At 35.9% G+C, this 18,446-nt stretch overlaps 2 protein-coding genes across 9 annotated transcripts in view; one reads left to right on the plus strand and one right to left on the minus strand.

Moving 5' to 3' along the window:
• gpm6ba (glycoprotein M6Ba) overlaps nucleotides 1-13,531 on the plus strand; it is a 77,219-nt gene extending 63,688 nt beyond the window's left edge. For 2 of the 3 annotated variants that reach the window (XM_051702563.1, XM_051702562.1), the window contains exons 2-7: nucleotides 506-692; nucleotides 4,158-4,314; nucleotides 4,543-4,711; nucleotides 5,991-6,064; nucleotides 6,467-6,532; nucleotides 11,167-13,531. In XM_051702563.1, coding sequence (XP_051558523.1) covers nucleotides 506-692; nucleotides 4,158-4,314; nucleotides 4,543-4,711; nucleotides 5,991-6,064; nucleotides 6,467-6,532; nucleotides 11,167-11,319 — 806 coding nt within the window. In that variant the 3' untranslated portion in view covers nucleotides 11,320-13,531. Of the gene's footprint in view, nucleotides 1-505; nucleotides 693-4,157; nucleotides 4,315-4,542; nucleotides 4,712-5,990; nucleotides 6,065-6,466; nucleotides 6,533-8,373; nucleotides 10,865-11,166 lie in introns of those variants that run through there. The other variant, XM_051702565.1, reaches the window with a different exon arrangement.
• Nucleotides 12,992-18,235, minus strand: LOC127443739 (ras-related protein Rab-9A-like). Of its 6 annotated transcripts, none has more exons than XM_051702595.1 (3): nucleotides 18,092-18,223; nucleotides 16,469-16,607; nucleotides 12,992-15,488 (listed from the first exon to the last, which is right to left on the minus strand). In XM_051702595.1, exon 3 carries the CDS (start codon nucleotides 15,450-15,452, stop codon nucleotides 14,847-14,849), a length of 606 nt encoding a protein of 201 aa, XP_051558555.1. In that variant the 5' UTR covers nucleotides 15,453-15,488; nucleotides 16,469-16,607; nucleotides 18,092-18,223; the 3' UTR covers nucleotides 12,992-14,846. The 6 variants fall into 6 exon arrangements, with proteins under 6 accessions (XP_051558555.1, XP_051558548.1, XP_051558549.1 ...); XM_051702588.1 differs by having other exon boundaries at nucleotides 16,388-16,607; nucleotides 18,092-18,220; XM_051702589.1 differs by lacking the exon at nucleotides 18,092-18,223 and adding an exon at nucleotides 16,849-17,191 and having other exon boundaries at nucleotides 16,388-16,607.
• Nucleotides 18,236-18,446: the final 211 nt, after the last annotated feature.

Below are 18,446 nucleotides of genomic sequence, written 5' to 3' on the forward strand. Positions count from 1 at the left end.
ACGGGCACTGTGACCACAGTGGAGAACCACGTCTCTTGTATCACCTCTGATCATACCAGCCTCACTGATGTGTAAGAATGTGTGTATAAACACCCATAGTTAATTATAATTTTTTTTTTTCGGAAGTGGCTGTAATTGAGCTCTTTGCATTTACAGTTCAGCAATAACACCACTGTCCGTGCTAGCACATGTCATATGAAGTGTCTGTGAAGTCCGGCTCGTCACGGAAGGTCAGCTGATTTCATCTGACATGAATCATGATGAGGTGTATATGACCAAGTATATGCACTTTACCTCTGGGGTTGTCAGGGCCAGAGTTGATAAATCACTGCAAAATAGTGCAACATATAAATATATCCAAGAATAATGAACTACAGGTTTTTTTGTATATACATACATATATATATATTAAGATTAAGATTTCTCAATTGTAGCTTGGAAGGATTCTTTTTATGCCTTTGACGAATGCCCACAAAACAGTTAATCTCTCTTTCTCCCCCTACAGGCTGCTTTGAGTGTTGCATCAAGTGTTTGGGTGGTGTCCCCTATGCCTCTCTGGTGGCCACCATCTTGTGCTTTTCTGGTGTGGCTCTGTTCTGTGGCTGTGGGCATGTGGCACTTACGGGCACTGTAACCATGGTGGAGAACCATTTTTCTCGTATCACCTCTGACCATGCCACCCTCACTGATGTGTAAGTGTGTGTTTATAAACACACAAGAAAATTCACCAAATGCCATAAATCAGTGGTCCTCAACCTTTTTCACTCTAAGGCCCCCCCATTGTGCAGGATACTATTCAGAGGCCCCCTCTATGTAGATTAAGATATTTCCTATGGAGCTTCTGCTGTAATCACAAAGTTGCTTGTTTTCAAATTTTTTGTTACAGTAACTGCAACCTAGTCTCATAGAATGAACGTTACTATAACTACATTTTTGCTAGCCGAGCTTTACGTGCTGCTTTCTATGTTTTGTAGCAGTTTCCTGGTGAAATTAACACTGGAGACATCACAACAACTGTGCGTTTTATTCACGTTCTCACAATTCATGGGTACAATGGCTGTTTATGACTTTATAAACACTTATTTTTCGCTCTGTTACTCACACCCTGCTATGTTATTATATCAAAACACTTTTACTCTAACGTATCATTTGAAAAACTATACATTTAAACTAGTGCTGTCAGTCGATTACATTTTTAAATCACGATTAATCACATAATTTTTCATAGTTAATAGCGATTAACAGCAAATTTTTTAAGTGCTGAAATTTGACACATTATATTAATTTTCCTGTTAAAATGCATTTATTTACATCTTAGGAAAGAAAACAAAACAAAATGTAACAATATAATGCTTTATTAACATTTTGCAAACAAAGCCTTCCACAGTATAAAGGTAGAAATGCACTAAAATAGCACCAGTTCATGAACATTAAACGTTTCCCAAAGTCTAACTTGGAGGTTGACTAATTGAAGTCCCCACATAGGTTGCATTTTCATTGCAACAGGCATTAAATCTCTTAAATTCAAATCCTTCACAATCTGCCAGTAGCTACCCACTGTCCTACTGTAATCGTGAAGTCGCGTTCATGATTCGCTTTGAACTCCACATGATGTGCTTCTGTGGTAATTAAAATGTGCCGAAAAATACTGAAAAGTTCTTGATTTCTGTCACAAGTCCCATCTGTGCATGTTTTGTACATCAAATAGTATTAAGAGGTTCTTTTTCCATCATTTTGTCACAGAAGTGCTGTTGTGTGTGTTTGCAGAGATTCTTTTATTTACTGAGATAAGAACCTCCGCGGCTCTATCATAGGAGAGAGCGTAACCGTCAACTAGTGTGTTACGACAGTAACACCCATAGAATGTCTATGGGACCGCCGTGTTATGCTATTTTATGCTAAGCTTGTAGGCTCACCTTGGTAGAAGGACTATGGTGTGTGTGTTGTGAAGTGTGTATTAGTGTAATGACTCCGGGTGGACACATTACAAAGGTTCCACCCTTCCCAGCAAGTTTTTATGCTGGTTTATGAACAGTAAATTAGTTAATCACGATTAAGAAAAATTAATACGTTAAATTAATTGCATTGTTAATTCGGACAGTACTAATTTAAACGCTTGTATTACAGACCCACCTACATTTACACACTTATTCCAATGATTAACTTCCGCGGTAGCTCACCTGATAAAGTGTTGGACTTTGGCTCGAGCCCAGCCAAGGACACTCGAAACGAAAGTAAAAGTGACGTGAAAGTGCCATAGAAGTGACATGGATGCTTCAGTAAATTTACTTTTAATGTCGAATTTGCTTTTAAAAAACTATAGGTTAGGTTTAGGTTTTGGTTTAGGGTAAGGATGTCTGTTTTGATCACCTCTCATTTATCTTTTTGAACAATATTGGTTAGGTTTAGGTAAAAGTTTTACCTAACATTTCACTTGGAAACTACAGCGAAACATGTAATGAAGCATGTAATTTTGGTTTGCAACAATGTTGTAATTTTAAATTAAATTTAATGAGACCAGGCTGACTAACTAACACAAGTATAAAAATTATGGTCAATTCTGTGATTCCAGAAGTTTTAAAAACTGTATATTCTTTAATAAAAACAACAGTCATTAAAAGGAGTTGCTGAAACATGTTTTTGATTGATTTTTGATTTTTTAGCAGTTTCTTGCATTTTTATTAAGTTGGAATATAAATATTACTTATATAAACTCATTTTTAATCATCTTGAGGCCCGCTTGAAAGTTTTCTGAGGCCATCTAGAGAGGGCCCCAGCCCTCTGGTTTAGAACTACAGCTGTAAATAATAAGAACATCCCATCCATTATACTGCAGTTTAATTTGAGTCCATGTATTTTGATGACTAGCAACTTTTAGAGAGTGATGTCATTGGTTTTATGCACTGGCTTTACGATGACTGTTAGATTAAGGATGATATAGAGATCACTGTTACATTTTACATAATTGTTTACTGAAGAATGTTTTACCTATTGAGGTCTATGACTGCATGTCCATACAGTATGTGTGTTTACATGTTAAGATGTTCAAATGTAAGTAGATAGTGAGCAAAGACATCTAGAGCAGGGGTTTTCAAACTTTTTGATGACAAGGACCCCCAAATATGATGATCAATTTGCGAGGGACCCCCATCCAAATAAATAAAAAAGGCAGCAATATATTTTTATGTATGATGGCCCATTTATGCAATAAGTTTTGCATTCCCTCGCAATAAATTTACCATGGTTTTACTACAGTAACCATATTTTAACCATAATATTTGTAGTGAAACCAAAGTGATATAACAGGAAAATAAAAACTATGGTAAAAAAAAAAAAAAAAAATTGTGGTTATTATGGTTTTACTATACAAATACCATAGTTTAACTAGTTTTACTATAGTAATATTGTAGACTGTTATAGTAATATTGTAGTACCTATGAAAAGTAAATTATGTAACCAAGTTTTTTTGGCAGAAAACCATGGTTTTAATACAGTATACTGTATTCGTATAGGAGCCATGGTTTTTCTATAGATTAACCATGGTAATTATTGTGGTTAACATGGTTTTACTACAAATATTGTAGTAAAACCATAATAACCACAAAACAATGATTTTTATTACCATAGTTTTTGTTTTCCTGTGTTATTACTACGGTATTACTATGAAAATCAGGGATAAAATGTGGTTACTATATTAAAACCATTTATTAATTTATTACGAGGGAACGCAAACTATTGCGAGGGAACGCAGAACATATTGCGAGGGCACTCAAAACTATTTTAGAAAAAATATTCCCGGCCTGTCCTCTTAGGGGCTCCATAGTTAGATGTACAAACCTAAAGACGTTTTTTTTTTTTTTTTTTTACTTCAATTGAAATCTATTTTTAGGTAATCATTTAAAATTTTATAAATGCTTACTTTTTTATATATATAAAAAAATGCTCTGAAATTTCTGCAGACCCTCTAGCACCTCCTTGCGGCCCCCTGGAGTTCACCGGACCCCAGTTTGAAAACCCCTGCTCTAGAGGGCCAGTTTTGGCATGAGTTTGAACATGAGTTTTGGTGATATTTGAGAGAGTTTTATCTTTTTGTGTGTGCTATAGACACCCTAGACCTCTCACATTTACTATGGCTGAATGTTTTCTTTGGTGTACAGGGTTCAGATTTTGCAGTACATTATCTATGGAATCGCCTGTTTCTTCTTCCTCTATGGCATCATCCTGTTGGCTGAGGGCTTCTACACCACCAGTGCTGTCAAAGAGATGCACAGCGAGTTCAAGACGACTGTGTGTGGCCGTTGCATCAGTGCCATGGTGAGGCCAACACACACACATAAATACTGTATGCTCCACAGGATTTAAAAAGGATGAAAATAATGATAGTAATTAATGATGGTCAATCGCCACATGATGCAATATAAATATACAAATGACCTTTGCAGTCGTAATTCATACAATAAACTACTTAATACTCATAAATGTTGGATAAATGGATATTGAAAAGAAATGTGAACATGAACATAGTTCTCTTCTTTTGTGAAGTTTGTGTTCCTCACCTACATCCTGGGCTTGGGATGGCTATTCATCTTCGGCTTCTCAGCGGTGCCTGTTTTCCTTTTTTATAACGTGTGGACCACATGTGGTGCCATGAAGTCCCCCATCGCCAACCTCACCTCTGTGGACAACATCTGCGTTGATGTGCGGCAGTATGGTAAACACACTAACATTCACATTTGTCCTTGACTGTGATTCAACCAAATAGTACTCTAGCAAAACAACATATCTTTAAAATCTGAACTTAATGGAATGCAGCTGTAGTGATAAATATGTGAGTTCTAACTAGCATACTCTTCTTATTACAAATACTTATTACAAATACAAGGCTAAAATGTTATCTGATACCTCTATCAGTCAGAAAAATCCTTTTAGTATTTTCTTATTGTTGCAGTTTAGAGTAGTCCTTATATCTGTTTAGAGTACAGATAAAGGCCTGCTGTATGGCAGGACTCTTCAACTACTTTTTTGCAGAGGCCAGATTATCCAGATGAAAAATTGATGGCGCCAAACTTTTTTCTGTATTTGTCTAGGCAAACACTTTCATTGTAGTTAACATGAAAAACATAACTAAACACTGTTAACAATAGCTATTCATTTATTTCCATTAAAATAGTCAGAGGTATTCAATTAACATTTTTTTAAGGTCTGGCCATAAATTCCTTCTAAAGATCTGGCTGAAGAAAAAATATTACCTTACACCTTCAACTTACAAATAGGTTTTGATGAACTTCACTTTAAAAATAAAAACATAATGAATATTTTAACAATGTAGGGCTATTGTTTACAAATTTAGATCTGCTAAAGTCTGTATCTTTGACCATAACCACCTACAAGAAAATAATGGCAATTCTAATATAGAAATGTTTTTTACATAAAATACATTTAACCCTGAAAAAAGAGAAAATGTTATTCTCTCATTCAATTTCCCTGTCCAGCACATGTTGTGAATTTGTGAAGGAGCCAGATACTTGTATACAATTATTGGTAAACAGGGAACAAACTGATTTTATGATGTTCGGGAACGGGATTGATAACGCTGACACATCTGTATGTTGAACTAAACACAATCAGGATATACTGTATGAATGTATGCAGGTTCAATGGCACTTCATGTTAACACTTTTTACAAGCACTACAGATGCTCAACAGGTGAGACACATCTGTTTAACACCTGAAGAATGGAGAATAAAAGCAAACTTTTCTGTGAATTTTCATTGAAGGTTCAGTTTTCATCATCAATTTATCTTTTAGCCTATATTGTTAAGTCTGTAATTTTGACTGAATCAAAAACAAAAAATCTTTATATGTCACAGGGCCAGATAAAAGCGATTGGTGGGCTGAATTTTGCCCACATGCCTCCAGTTAACTTGCCTTGCTGTATGTTTTTTCAGAAAGGTTCCTAAGATGGTATGTCACTTTTACCTCATTTATAGGAATCATCCCTTGGAATGCAACCCCTGGTAAAGCTTGTGGGTCCACACTAAGCGACATCTGCAATACTAGTGAGGTAAAGAACTACCCTTATTTGTCCCTGGCCTCTAACAGGAACTTCCTTTCTTTTTCATGTTTATAACTTTGTGTGCCTTCTTAAGAATGTGGACCTGTTTTAACCTTGACAGCCAGAGAAGTGCAAAACATGTGGATTTCACCTTTCATACAAATAGCTATTTAAAAAACAAAAACAAAAGAGCAAATTCTAGCTTTGACAAGACTTTGACAGGATTACATTGATTATTTATTCACTATTTCACATACGCAGTATGAAAAGTGAATATTTTAATTAGATTCATTTTATTTTAAATTAGTAATATTGTATCGTAAGGTTTTATGCTTTTTTCTATGGCTATTTTTGTGTGGTGTTTTTATGTTAGTCATGTTTAATGGATCTCTTGAACTCTTATCATTGCAGTTCTACCTGTCCTACCATCTGTATATTGTTGCTTGTGCTGGAGCTGGTGCCACTGTGATTTCACTGGTAAGACCTTTAATGGTTCATTCCTTAATTGTTTTCTTAACTATTTTATATCTAGGATAATTTACTTTGATGTTGAAAATTGGCTTAATTAAAGTTTATTGAAGAGTCGCTCTGATAAGAGGAGATTGAAATGGTACTATTGTGCTTTATTCTTAAAGGGGTCATGTCATGCATTTGTTTTTACTTTATTATTTTCCTTTATGTTTACTTATAATGTTAGTAAGGATTTGGCACAAAAAATATGTCATAATGTAGTATTATATTACCTTTTTCCACCCTGTCTCTGGCCCTCTGTCTGAAACACTCGGTTTTCTGTGCTGTCTCCTTTAAGACTTCAACATGCATGCCCACTGGGTTATGATTGGCTAGCATCTTTGAAGTGCAAACACCCCCCCCCTTTTCCAAGAATAAAAGGATGAAAATGTTCAAGTGACATACCAAATCTCCTGAAAGCACAAAGTCCAGGCAATCATTAATAGTTATACAGTATGTCCCAATTTATGTGAAGCACGCAATCAAACTACTACAGTTGTTCCGACTGAAATAACAATCAAAAACTTAACAAAGTCAGCATTCTGTTGCTCCCGAATACTTATATTATTAGATATATAACATATGGTGATACACTAATGTTATATAAAGCTGAGAACAGTGAAAATAGTCCAGACTTACGCAAGCTGAGAATGTGAAGGTGTAATAAATCTGTATCCAACTTTAATGGATGGTCGGCCCAGGGTTTGCCTCTGTAGTGTGGCCGCTTCAATATGCATCCCATGTAATGGGAAATAGGGATGTTCACAGGTCGAACAGGGAGGAAATCGCCCTTGACTGTTTTGCTGCATAAATACAGAATAATGGCCATTTCATTTCATTCATTTTGGCCAAAATAATGGACATCCTGTCTAATACAAGTACAGATGAGATGGCAGCCACTATCTTGTACTACTCCATTATCTTTCGCTGCACTCCACGCTACACTTTCTCCTTACATAATAACATTTAATTTTGTCAATATTTTGTGAGCAATTATATATTTCTTTGGTAAGTAACTGTGTAATAAGCACGATCCGCTCCGCGTTGGAGTCCTGATCATTGTTTATTTTGTGATAAAAACGGTTGACTCTAAGATTCCTTACAGTTCAAACAAACACAGATAGAAACAGTAGTATTAAATTGGTTACTCACCAGCATGACTGTCGTGTGGATAAAGTTGGCACTGCTCCATTTTTCAATGTTAGTTTCTTTGTAAAGTCTGAATCATAATAGTTCTCAAAAGAATCCATAAAGAAATGTGCAGAAAAAGACATAATTCCACATTGATGCATTCAGGAACTTCATTTAAATAAGCCACTCATTCCTAATGTTGGGATCCTTCAGAAGGCTATGCAGAGATGCAATTTTTCCACAAACAGGAACACAACAACGTCTGGGGACCTTACTTGAACAATAGTGCCACCTTCAGAGTTGAAGTACCTTAACCACTCTACCAGTTCTCCACAACAATGTTGTGGAAGCAGGGCTATTGAAATGACTGCACTGTGACGTCACAATGTAGTCGATTTCAAAATGATTTGTTTTTGCATAGTAGAAACAATCTTTTTTTTTAGACTGGAGAGGAAGTTTTGCGTTTGTTTTTCTAGTACAATGACTTCTTATATGTCAAAATATCAAGGAAAATTACATTCCTAATGACATGACCCCTTTATTTTATCAAGTTAATATATCTTTTTGTGTTAATTTTTTTTTTTTTTTTTTTTTTTTTTGGTGATACACTGTAAACTGCTATACATCTAAAAGTTTGGTCTCACCCACTGGTTTGTCTTTTGATCTCTTCCATTCAGCTCATCTATATGATGGCCACAACATATAACTTTGCTGTGTTGAAGTTTAAGAGCTACGACCACAGTCACACCACTAAGTTTTGAGCCTTTTGAATATAGGAAGGCAACTGCACACTCTGTGAAAGTTGCTCTCAGAGACACAAAAAGAGAGAGAGAGAGATACAGAGAGAGAGAGAGAGAGAGAGAGAGAGAGAGAGAGAGAGAGAGAGAGAGAGAAATTGAGTGAGAAAGAGTGTGGGAAGAGAAGAGAGAGAAAAAATAGCTAATGTTACGGCTAATAGTATGGGCCCTCATGTGTAGTTTAATGTAAAAATAATTCTTGCCATTGTGTTCCATCCATAGTTATGGACATGGGTTGATCTTTTGACAAAAAAAGGACAATACATTTCACTGACTTAATGTTTTCCATTAATATATACCTGTGTCCATCTAGGTACAAATTTTGATCAAGCATAGCATATAGTACAAACCCAGAATCAAATACATTTATAACTGCTCGCTTATTTAGCATTAATTAGAAAATTACATTTGGGTACTAGGAATTTAACTCTCCTGTCATTCCAACAAAACCTTAAAACTAGAAAAAAAACTGGATTTATTTTTCTTTTTTCAATTATTATATTTAACCTTAGGCACCAGTAGTCCAGAAGTCAGTCAGATAGAAATGGCAAGTATGTAAAATAGATGAGAAGGGTATAATTATGCATTACTCTGTGTCTTGAAAGATAATAGGAATGTAGTGTTAATGCTCACAGACTTTTGCATTCACTCTGTACGTATATATGTATGTGTAAAGGGTGTGACTATACTTTTTTACTTACACACTCTCATGACCGAATGTCACCGGTGGGACATTTTGCCTGCACTACTGAAATGTCACTCAGATGATGTATATTCAACTCATCACCCAAATGCCATTGGCTCTTGCGTGTCATGTGACCGATCTTATCATGTGACTGATTGTGAGAATCTAATAGATGTTTTTGACTTAATGGAGCGCTGCGTAGACCGATTGGCACCGGACTTGAAGCAGTGCATGTGGGTTAGAAATTTTGTCTGACTTAAGGTGGTGCCACCGTGCATCACGGAGACGTAATCCATTAAAGTACTGCGAGAGCAATTCGAGACCAGCCGTCTGCACAAGCTCTGAATGACAAAACAGCTTATTCACGATTGGCCAGACTCACAACGTTACAATGGTGACGTGTGTTTCATGGGCTGTGTTTGCAGTGGCATACTTCACATAATACTCTTACTACTTCTGCTATATCATTCTATGGCAGAAATAGTAAGTATGGTAGTATGCCATTACCAGGGTGTTTATTCTGACACCTCCAGTTCCATTAAACTATCACAAAGCTGTGTTCTTACAACAGAAATATACCATGTTATATTATGTTTATCATAGTAATATCATGTTTATTCAGGAAAACAATTCAAAATACTGACTCCTTTATTGTTATTAAAATAAATAGGCTTTCATTGGACTTTCATCTTGTACACACAGTAGGCACCGTAAGCAGCACATAACCTTTTAAAATGAAAAATGTTTCTGTTTATTTTATATCAAATTCAGGCATCTGTCTATCTGAATTCCACTTCGTCTGTAATAAATAAAGCAAACATTGTGTGATCTGCTGTGACTAGTTTAGGTTCAGTACACAATGGGAAGCACAAAGTGCAGAAACAGTATTTTTTCGTTCCGGTTCTGGCGTTCCGCAGCCTCCTTTCCAAATGATTGCTGGTTAGAACAAAATAAAAGAACATGTAATTCCATAAATTTACTGTGATAAATACTTTGGTCTTTGGTTTAACAGAAAAAATATCAGAACAAAATGAACTGGTTATTAACCGGTTACTAGCATTTAAAAATAATGTTTTCACTGCAGAACAATTGAAAGGGATTTCGTTCCCTTTATCGCTAAATATTTTGTTAGTTTTCTGTTTTCGTTTTTTGTTCCTTGAACAGTTTTTAGTCCCTGATTGTAAATGTACTTATCAGCTTGTTATGTCTTTTATAATGTTGTTTGGTTATATTCTTGTTATTTTGTGGTTAGGTTTATGGATGGGGTTGGGGATCTAAAATATTAATATGATCTTATATTGTAAGTAAACTTATATTAAACCTGCACAATAAATCATAAGATTGCCGAGGCTGTGATGGAATCGTCTGAACTGAAGTGAGAATGGCATTACAATGACATTTTGATGATACAGACAAAAAGTTGGTTTGGTGACATTTTGGTCATGAGACTCCTCTGTTTTTAATTACTTATGAGATTGTTTTGCATTTGTAGAACTGATTCTAAAAAATACTTTGTCTTTCAGTGTCTTTATTTTTAGATTCATCTGACTACTTCAAATGTTTTAATATTCTTTGTTTATTGATGAATTTAAACATCATATAGTTTTTTGCCTTTTGTATTATTCTCAAACCAGTGTAGTCTCTGTTTGCGGCAGTAATGAGAAATAAACTATTATTGTGCAGAAATCCATTTATTTGACTTTATTTTATAGTTAAGGTCAGCCTTTTCTTTTACATTTCTTCTGTGGTCAGTAGATTTGCTTAAATCAGCCTTTATGTGCTAACTGCCTTCATGAAATAACCACATGCCAGATATTCTCTTCAACTAATATTGATTTGTGTATTTATAGATTTAGAGCAACTAATCGATACTGTCTTAACTCTAATAGCTGGCTTTGGCTAACTAACTAATTCATGACTAATCCTTCCTTCCTCTGTCTGTCTGTTTGTCTTTCTACTTTCCCTTTCCCCATCTCTTCTGTCCACAGATCCACTACCTGATGATCCTGGCAGCTAACTGGGCCTATATTAAGGGGGCGTGTCAGCAGACCCATGCCTACCAGGACATCAAGACCAAGGATGATCAGGAACTGCAGGACGTGCAGTCTCGCTCTAAGGAGGGCCTAAACTCTTACTCATAAACAATTCTCCCAGCTCTGTTCTGCCCAACCTCTATCTAACCTGCTCTCTAGACCACACACACACACACATGTTGGTGCAGCTATCATTATGAGGACTCTCCATAGACATAATGATTTTTATACTGTACAAACTATAGATTCTATCCCCTAACCCTAACCCTACCCCTAAACCTAACCCTCACAAAAAACTTTCTGCATTTTTACATTTTCAGTAAAACATCGTTTAATATGTTTTTTAAGCGATTTAAATTACGGGGAGAAATGTCCTCATAAACCACATTTATAGCATAATACCCTTGTAATTACCAGTTTGTAGCCTAAAAAAAGTCCTCGTAAACCACTTAAACCTGCCCACACACACACACACACACACACACACACCTGCTGCAATTACCTGTCACTCTCAGATGAAACACAGCGCAAACTAACACTGCTAAGCGGTGCACTTTCCTGACCGTACATCCTAACAGTGGTATAAGTTGGTTATAATCATGATGAAACACGTTTTGGCAAGTTTTTAACATCTGTAACAAAAGAGTGAGTGAAATTATCACTCCTGCAGTTAATGAGGTGATATGATGTGTTTTGCGTGTCCACATCATTAAGACTGTATAAAAGTGTGTGTATTATAGTATCTTTGAATTGGTAAAAACTGTACGTATAAGTGTAGAGTCACGGTTATAACTGGGTTATGTTTGGATTTATGATGCATTGTCTTGGAGAAGCACTGCTTATATCATAGACTAACTCTGCACTAACTCCTCAAAGACATTTTGCAGGAACTTCCGTTTGGTGTTTTATACATATATAAATATACAGTATATACATGTGTGAAAGTGAATGAATGTTGTGTTTTGATTTTTTTTTTTTTTATAATGGGTGCCAGGTTGTATATTTAAAATATCTGTTTATTTAGAATCTTTCTCTTTCTTAGATATCTGAATTCAAATCTTTTTCCAACTCTGTTTTCTTTCTTACAATTTTTTTTGGAGGGGGTGGGGAGATAATACCGGTTCTTGACATATTGCACTAGTCTTATAATAGCAAAGCAGATATTAACACACACACGTTGGTGCGGCTATCCTTATAAGGACTCTCCACAGACATAATGATTTTTATACTGTACGAACTATAGATTCTATCCCCTAACCCTCACAAAAAACTTTCTGCATTATTACATTTTCAAAAAAACTTATAGTATGTTTTTTAAGCAATTTGAATTATGGGGACACTAGAAATATCCTCATAAACCACATTTATAGCATAATACCCTTGAAAAATGTCCTCGTAAACCACCCAACCCCCCCCCCCCCACACACAAACACACACACCAGAAAATGTTTCTCTAAAAATGAAAGTTTCAGAAAGTATTTTATTTACTCCTAATAATAGTCAATCAGATATCACCAGATGCCCTCATCAGCCATACAGATTTCTTATCTTCCATTTTCCTTACATATTTAAAAACAAAAGATGTTTTGTTTATAAATCTAGGTATTTTTCAGTCTATAAATAATTGTTGTTATGGCAAGATTGCTGTTTACTATGAGTTTTATGAGATGATCGTGACTGTGTGAGTTATTGCTATTTGGATGTGAAACTCTGAAACTGCCATGAAAATGACATGAATTTCATGAATGGTTTGATTTTTCAGTCAAGCAATGCAGCCTTGTTTTTGCAGTGTATCTGTTTGTTTTTGCAGTGTATCTGTTTTTTTTCTCTCTTTCTACTACTACTTTTACACCTTAAATCTCTTTTTTATTGATCTCTCTTTTAAGAAAAGTGAAATAATTATTCTCTGTAAATATAAGCATGTAAGTATTGTCCACACATACAACTGTCTTACTACTATAATATGCTGTTTCTTCCTGTATGTTAAAACCTGTTAAAGGGACTTCACAGGGATGTTCATTAATCTATTTGCCCTGTTTTTGAAAAAGAAGACATGCGCCTGGATGTTCTATTGTTCACTCATTATTGCATGAAAGAGAGATATTTCATTTTGTTTTGCAGTACTGTAAGTGATGTGTAGTCCATTGTTCTGATGAACTACAATAGACATTATTGTCTATTGTAGATAATCCAATGTATGTTGATGGAAATTGTAGTTCTTGATGTTTCATAGTCCATTTTATTTGAAGTCAGATGTTTTATGAATCCTGTACAGTGATTTTTGTAACCTTCTCTAGTAAAACATTTTCTATGATCAATATGAACTGTTTTGTGTTAATTATTCAATAAAAGTAGCTGTGCAAAATATGTAGACCATCTGCACCTTGCTGAGATAATACAAAAATACAGAATAAAATATTGTTGCCAAATAGCCTAAACACTTCACTGTTTTAAGGTAACTGATTAGTTTTTTTTAGTCCTACCATAGACTGTGCATGTTAAATGTGTTTTTTTATTTTTTTGCTTTTTTAATCAAGACACCTGGTGTAGGCATGAGGAAACAATATGCCTTAGCATTGCCTTTTACTTTACATCACACTAAAATAAAATGATACAGTAAATACTGTATAAAAATATATATATATAAATAACACAATGAAAGGGATTAACTATAATCAAACACTTCTAATTCAGTAGTATGACATTTCAATGAAATTAATGAATACCCAGATGTGGCAAAACTTGGACGAGCATGCAGGATCTGTGTATTTTTGTGTATATAGGCTGAAATTTTGCACAGATGTCTGATGCAAAATGAAAATACAGCAACGACATTCATTTATTGTCACTATCAAGAAAATGTCTTATAGTATAAATATGGCAAAAGTCCTTCTGTTCAGGTTTTTATATTCAGACATATTAAAAAAACAAAAATAATAATTACAAATGATGTATAAATGAGTATCAAGTCATCCAAAGCCCAATGTAAATTAAGTGATGTGACTCAGAAAGGCTCATTCCAAAATGGCTTATGATGCAAGATCATTTCCACATTCCAGCCCCTTGAAAATTACATTCACTTAAAAAATGTATGATAAAAATACATAATTAAAAAAAAAAAAAAAAAAAACAGAACGTTGCTAAAGGCACTTAAAATAAAACATGCACATTAAGAATTACACTCAGCAAATGAGACAAAAACACAAGTATGTTCTAGTGTTCATGAGTGCAAAAGCTGACATTTATTTCTCAGTTGTCAACAGCATTAGAATTTGTATAAGTGCACATAGAGTAATTTCTCAATCCCGGTTTGGTTTACTGAGATTCATGATATACATAAAACACACAGGAATGTTATCCAGAGCTTTTCAAGTTGACAAAGGAATGTGACCCAGAGAGATTACTTTTAAGTCTAAACAAGGAATGTAACTCCGACAGATTATATCAAGTCTCTGCATTAGTGTTCATTGTTCAGAGCAGGACACGTGTGAGATGATGGAGCTCTTTAATGACTGCCATGATACCAAATATGTATCATACTGCACATAAAAATTTGTCTGGCATCTGTTGTTTAGAACTGGCAAATTTACACTCTGTAAAAGTTTTTTCAGTTGTGGCCATTACAATACAGGGCATCAACAACATGGGCCATTCGAGCGAGACTTCCTGCGCAGGTCAACGGTGTCTGTGGGCAGCAGATGTTCTGTGCGATCCTCGGATGCGAGTACACACCTAACCGCTTCCTCAAAAGCTGCTGGTACATTAGTGGCATCCTTGGCACTTGTCTCGAAGTATGGATGTCCACCATTCTCTCTGCACCACCTTTGAGCTTCGCCCAATGACACCTGACGCTCTGTTACATCTACTTTATTCCCTAGAACAACAAAAGGGAATTTATCCGGGTCCCTAACATCTGCATAGAATGCAAACTCTTTTTTCCAATTGTTGAGGTTTAGGAAACTTTGATTATCATCCACACTAAATGTAAGCAGACAGCAGTCAGAACCTCGGTAAAAGGGTGTTCGGAGACTTCTAAACCTCTCCTGGCCTGCTGTGTCCCAGATCTGTAGGGTGACCGTGTGATTGTCCACCTCCAGCTCTTTGTTTAAAAACTCAACACCGATTGTATGGAATAGATGTGAATCAAACTTGTTGGAGACGTAACGGTTCATGAGAGAGGACTTTCCCACGCCACCGTCCCCAAGAAGAATCACCTTCAGCAAAGATGATTTGGTGGACATGATCAAGGAGTTTTAAGGGTCACTTCACATAAAGACCTAAAAATAAAAAACAGAATTAGCATGATTTTAATAGAGTTGGGAATTGCAAAGTTATAACAAGCTGACATGGAATTTAAAAAAAATCTCATTTGTTGAAACAAGTAGCTCCTATATCCATGAAAAAGAACCAGTTTACATATGATTTTTGTAAGATGTCAGGTAGTCATGAGCACAAACTGCTTCTGGAAACAACCTTATCGTTTTCAGAGTAACCTAAATTCCTTTGAATACCAGTTCTACCTTAAATAAACACAGCTTCGTTACAATGGAGTTTGGCCTCTTTCCCCTAAGACATTGACCATGTTTACATGCACTTAAAAAACAGTTTAATTCAGGGTTTTTGCAGAAAGCGGCGTTCTGAAACGTCATATAAACAAGATCGCCTTAATATATTTTCTTACGCCGTTTAAGGAATTAAGAGAACGCAGTTTAACACACATGGGTTTCTGCCGGAAAACGCGGTTTATGTGGCCATGTAAACGCATATTACAGGTTTTTGAAACTGTGATAATCTCGCGCGTTTACCATTGGAGAGAACTCAATGGTCAACAAGCGTGTTACGACAGTAAGTCACCATTTGCGAATGTTATACAAACGAATGGGGAGAACCGTAAACTGATACCTACTTGTCGCACAAATGTCCGTGACTTTTCTTATAAAACAGCAATTTGATCGTAGTAAAGTCCACATATAGTTATTTCCAAGAGGATTATTTAGTGTTAAAATGTTGAAGATTAGCGGACAGGCGGTCAATTCATTATGTGATGAGCCGTTTCCTCACAAAAGCAGTTTATTCAGCACACTGAAGCACCTCCTCATAGACATCCATAAAAATGGATATGGGACTACTATTTAATGCTAAGCTTGTAGGCTCAATTTGATATAAGTGCTCTGACCTCACTATTGCTACGAAGCAACTGAAAAGTCTTCCTCAGATTCCATGTGCGTTATTTACACAAGCGTCGCGGAGAAATTACGTTGCTGCTGTCGCTTTCTGGTGTCCATGGCTGTGTCTCGTTTGGAAGGCTGCGTGCTCCGGAGGGAATTCGGAGGATGCATGAGTTTAATCCTTCGTGGGCACTCAAAACCCACAATTCTTTGCTTCAACGGAAATGTCTAAAAAAAAAAAAAAAAAAAAAAAAAAATGACGCCAATTTGCCCGTAAATATGCAAAAATATTCCAAACGCAAGGAATGTTCATTCCCAAGTTGAAGTACCTCAGTAGATGGGTGCAGCAGAGTACATAATATGTATAATTATATTACTATATAATTCAAATAAAGTATTAGACTAAAAGTACAACTGTAAAATCTATTTTCTTTTCTCTTTATATCATTATAACGCTCCTAAAATGTACCTCATACATTCCCTTCCAGAGGGACTTTGTTGTTCCCTTCTCACTCAAAGCGCTCGCGCTTGTTAAAGAGCGGCGTGCTCACATTGCAACCAAGTCACATTCCGTTTCCGTTTATCATACGAAGGCCGTCTCGTTTTAACGAGGCTTGTTTAAAGGAGGACACTCGGTATACTGCAGCCTTCAAAGGACACATCCTACCAAGCATGCAGCCTTCCAAACGAGACACAGCCCATGTAAACGTAGTCATTGGGTGCGTTCCATTCAGAAGTGATCATTCCTATGCCCTATTCCCTTCGAGGATTTTACCATCCACTGTGAGAGCCATGGAGGGCTAAGGGTCATTCGGAACTTTTAAGTTATTTTTATTGGAAATTCATTTTGAAGCGATCTCACAGCATGGCTATCATGATTGTTCTTCCTTTAAAGTGCCCTTGGGAGGCCGATTTATTGATTTATGTTTAGGAGTGGGCTTTAGGAAATAGGACCAATCAGGTAGCGGGGAGTAAGAATCTGGTGATGAGCCAGATTTCGGCACAAATGCAGCAACGCTAATCATGTGACAAACATCTTCACGGATGGTCCCAACTCAGTATATGAAGAAAAAACAAATCCACATGACGCACAAATAGATACTTTAAGATCGATCCGCCCATCCCTACGCACAAAGCCAGGAGCCACTGTTAAATCAAAGTTCGACTTGTTACAACCCTTTAACATTATAATTATATCTACTGAACTCAGTGAGACTGAAAATGAATGTCTGAATATTCCAAAGAATTGTAAAAAGGAGTTTGATAGACAGAACATAAGCCTACTCATGGTCATGACGTATTTAAAAGCAAAAATAAAACAGTGCGACAGCTGCTGCTCTTTCCTCTACAACAAATACGTCAGTTCATTCAACGTAGGTTCAAGAAGTTAAGCCCAAATTTTGCCGATAGTCAAGGATTTTAAGAGGTGACTGTTTCAGCGCCAATAAAAAAAATAAATAATAATAAAAATAAAAATAAAATACAGTCAAAGACAACGAAATGTTGTGGCATTACATCGTTACAGTGTAACACAATTAAAGTGGCGGTATTCCATTCAATCGGCAGATGAACACACTGCTGTCTCAACATCACTGCTTTTTAGAGGTCTTTTTTTTTTAGAGTGTATACAAATGCTATTCGTTAAATTTAAGATATTTTGCGTAGGGAACAGGCAGTTCTTTTTTTTTTTTTTAAAAAAGTGAATACATTACCGTTGATAATTTAGCGATGAATGTCAAAGTGTGTTAGCAGCAGCGACATCCCTTAAAATAAAACATCATGCTCCACTGGATAGAGGGAGAGTCTCCAAGACATAGCGCCCCCGGGCTGACCAAACATGCTACTGAGGCTCATATGACCGAGTTAAAAGACAGGCCTGTAACATGAAATCAGTTATTAAAACAAATAACACTGAGATGAATTCAGTTAATTTCATAACTGAGAGAAGCCTAATACAATAAACACTGACTGAAAACTAAATTTATTCTATTAGCAGGCCAGTACCTCTTTTTCCTAATATTTGGGTTGGCATAGGATACATAAGGCATGCTTACTATTAACTATCTT

This window comes from Myxocyprinus asiaticus, chromosome 7 (assembly GCF_019703515.2).
Source record: "Myxocyprinus asiaticus isolate MX2 ecotype Aquarium Trade chromosome 7, UBuf_Myxa_2, whole genome shotgun sequence".
Taxonomy (NCBI): domain Eukaryota; kingdom Metazoa; phylum Chordata; class Actinopteri; order Cypriniformes; family Catostomidae; genus Myxocyprinus; species Myxocyprinus asiaticus.

Bases quoted from the DNA above. Each gene is read 5' to 3' on its own strand.
- LOC127443739 (XM_051702592.1), bottom strand. From the start codon at position 15,452: ATGTCCACCAAATCATCTTTGCTGAAGGTGATTCTTCTTGGGGACGGT.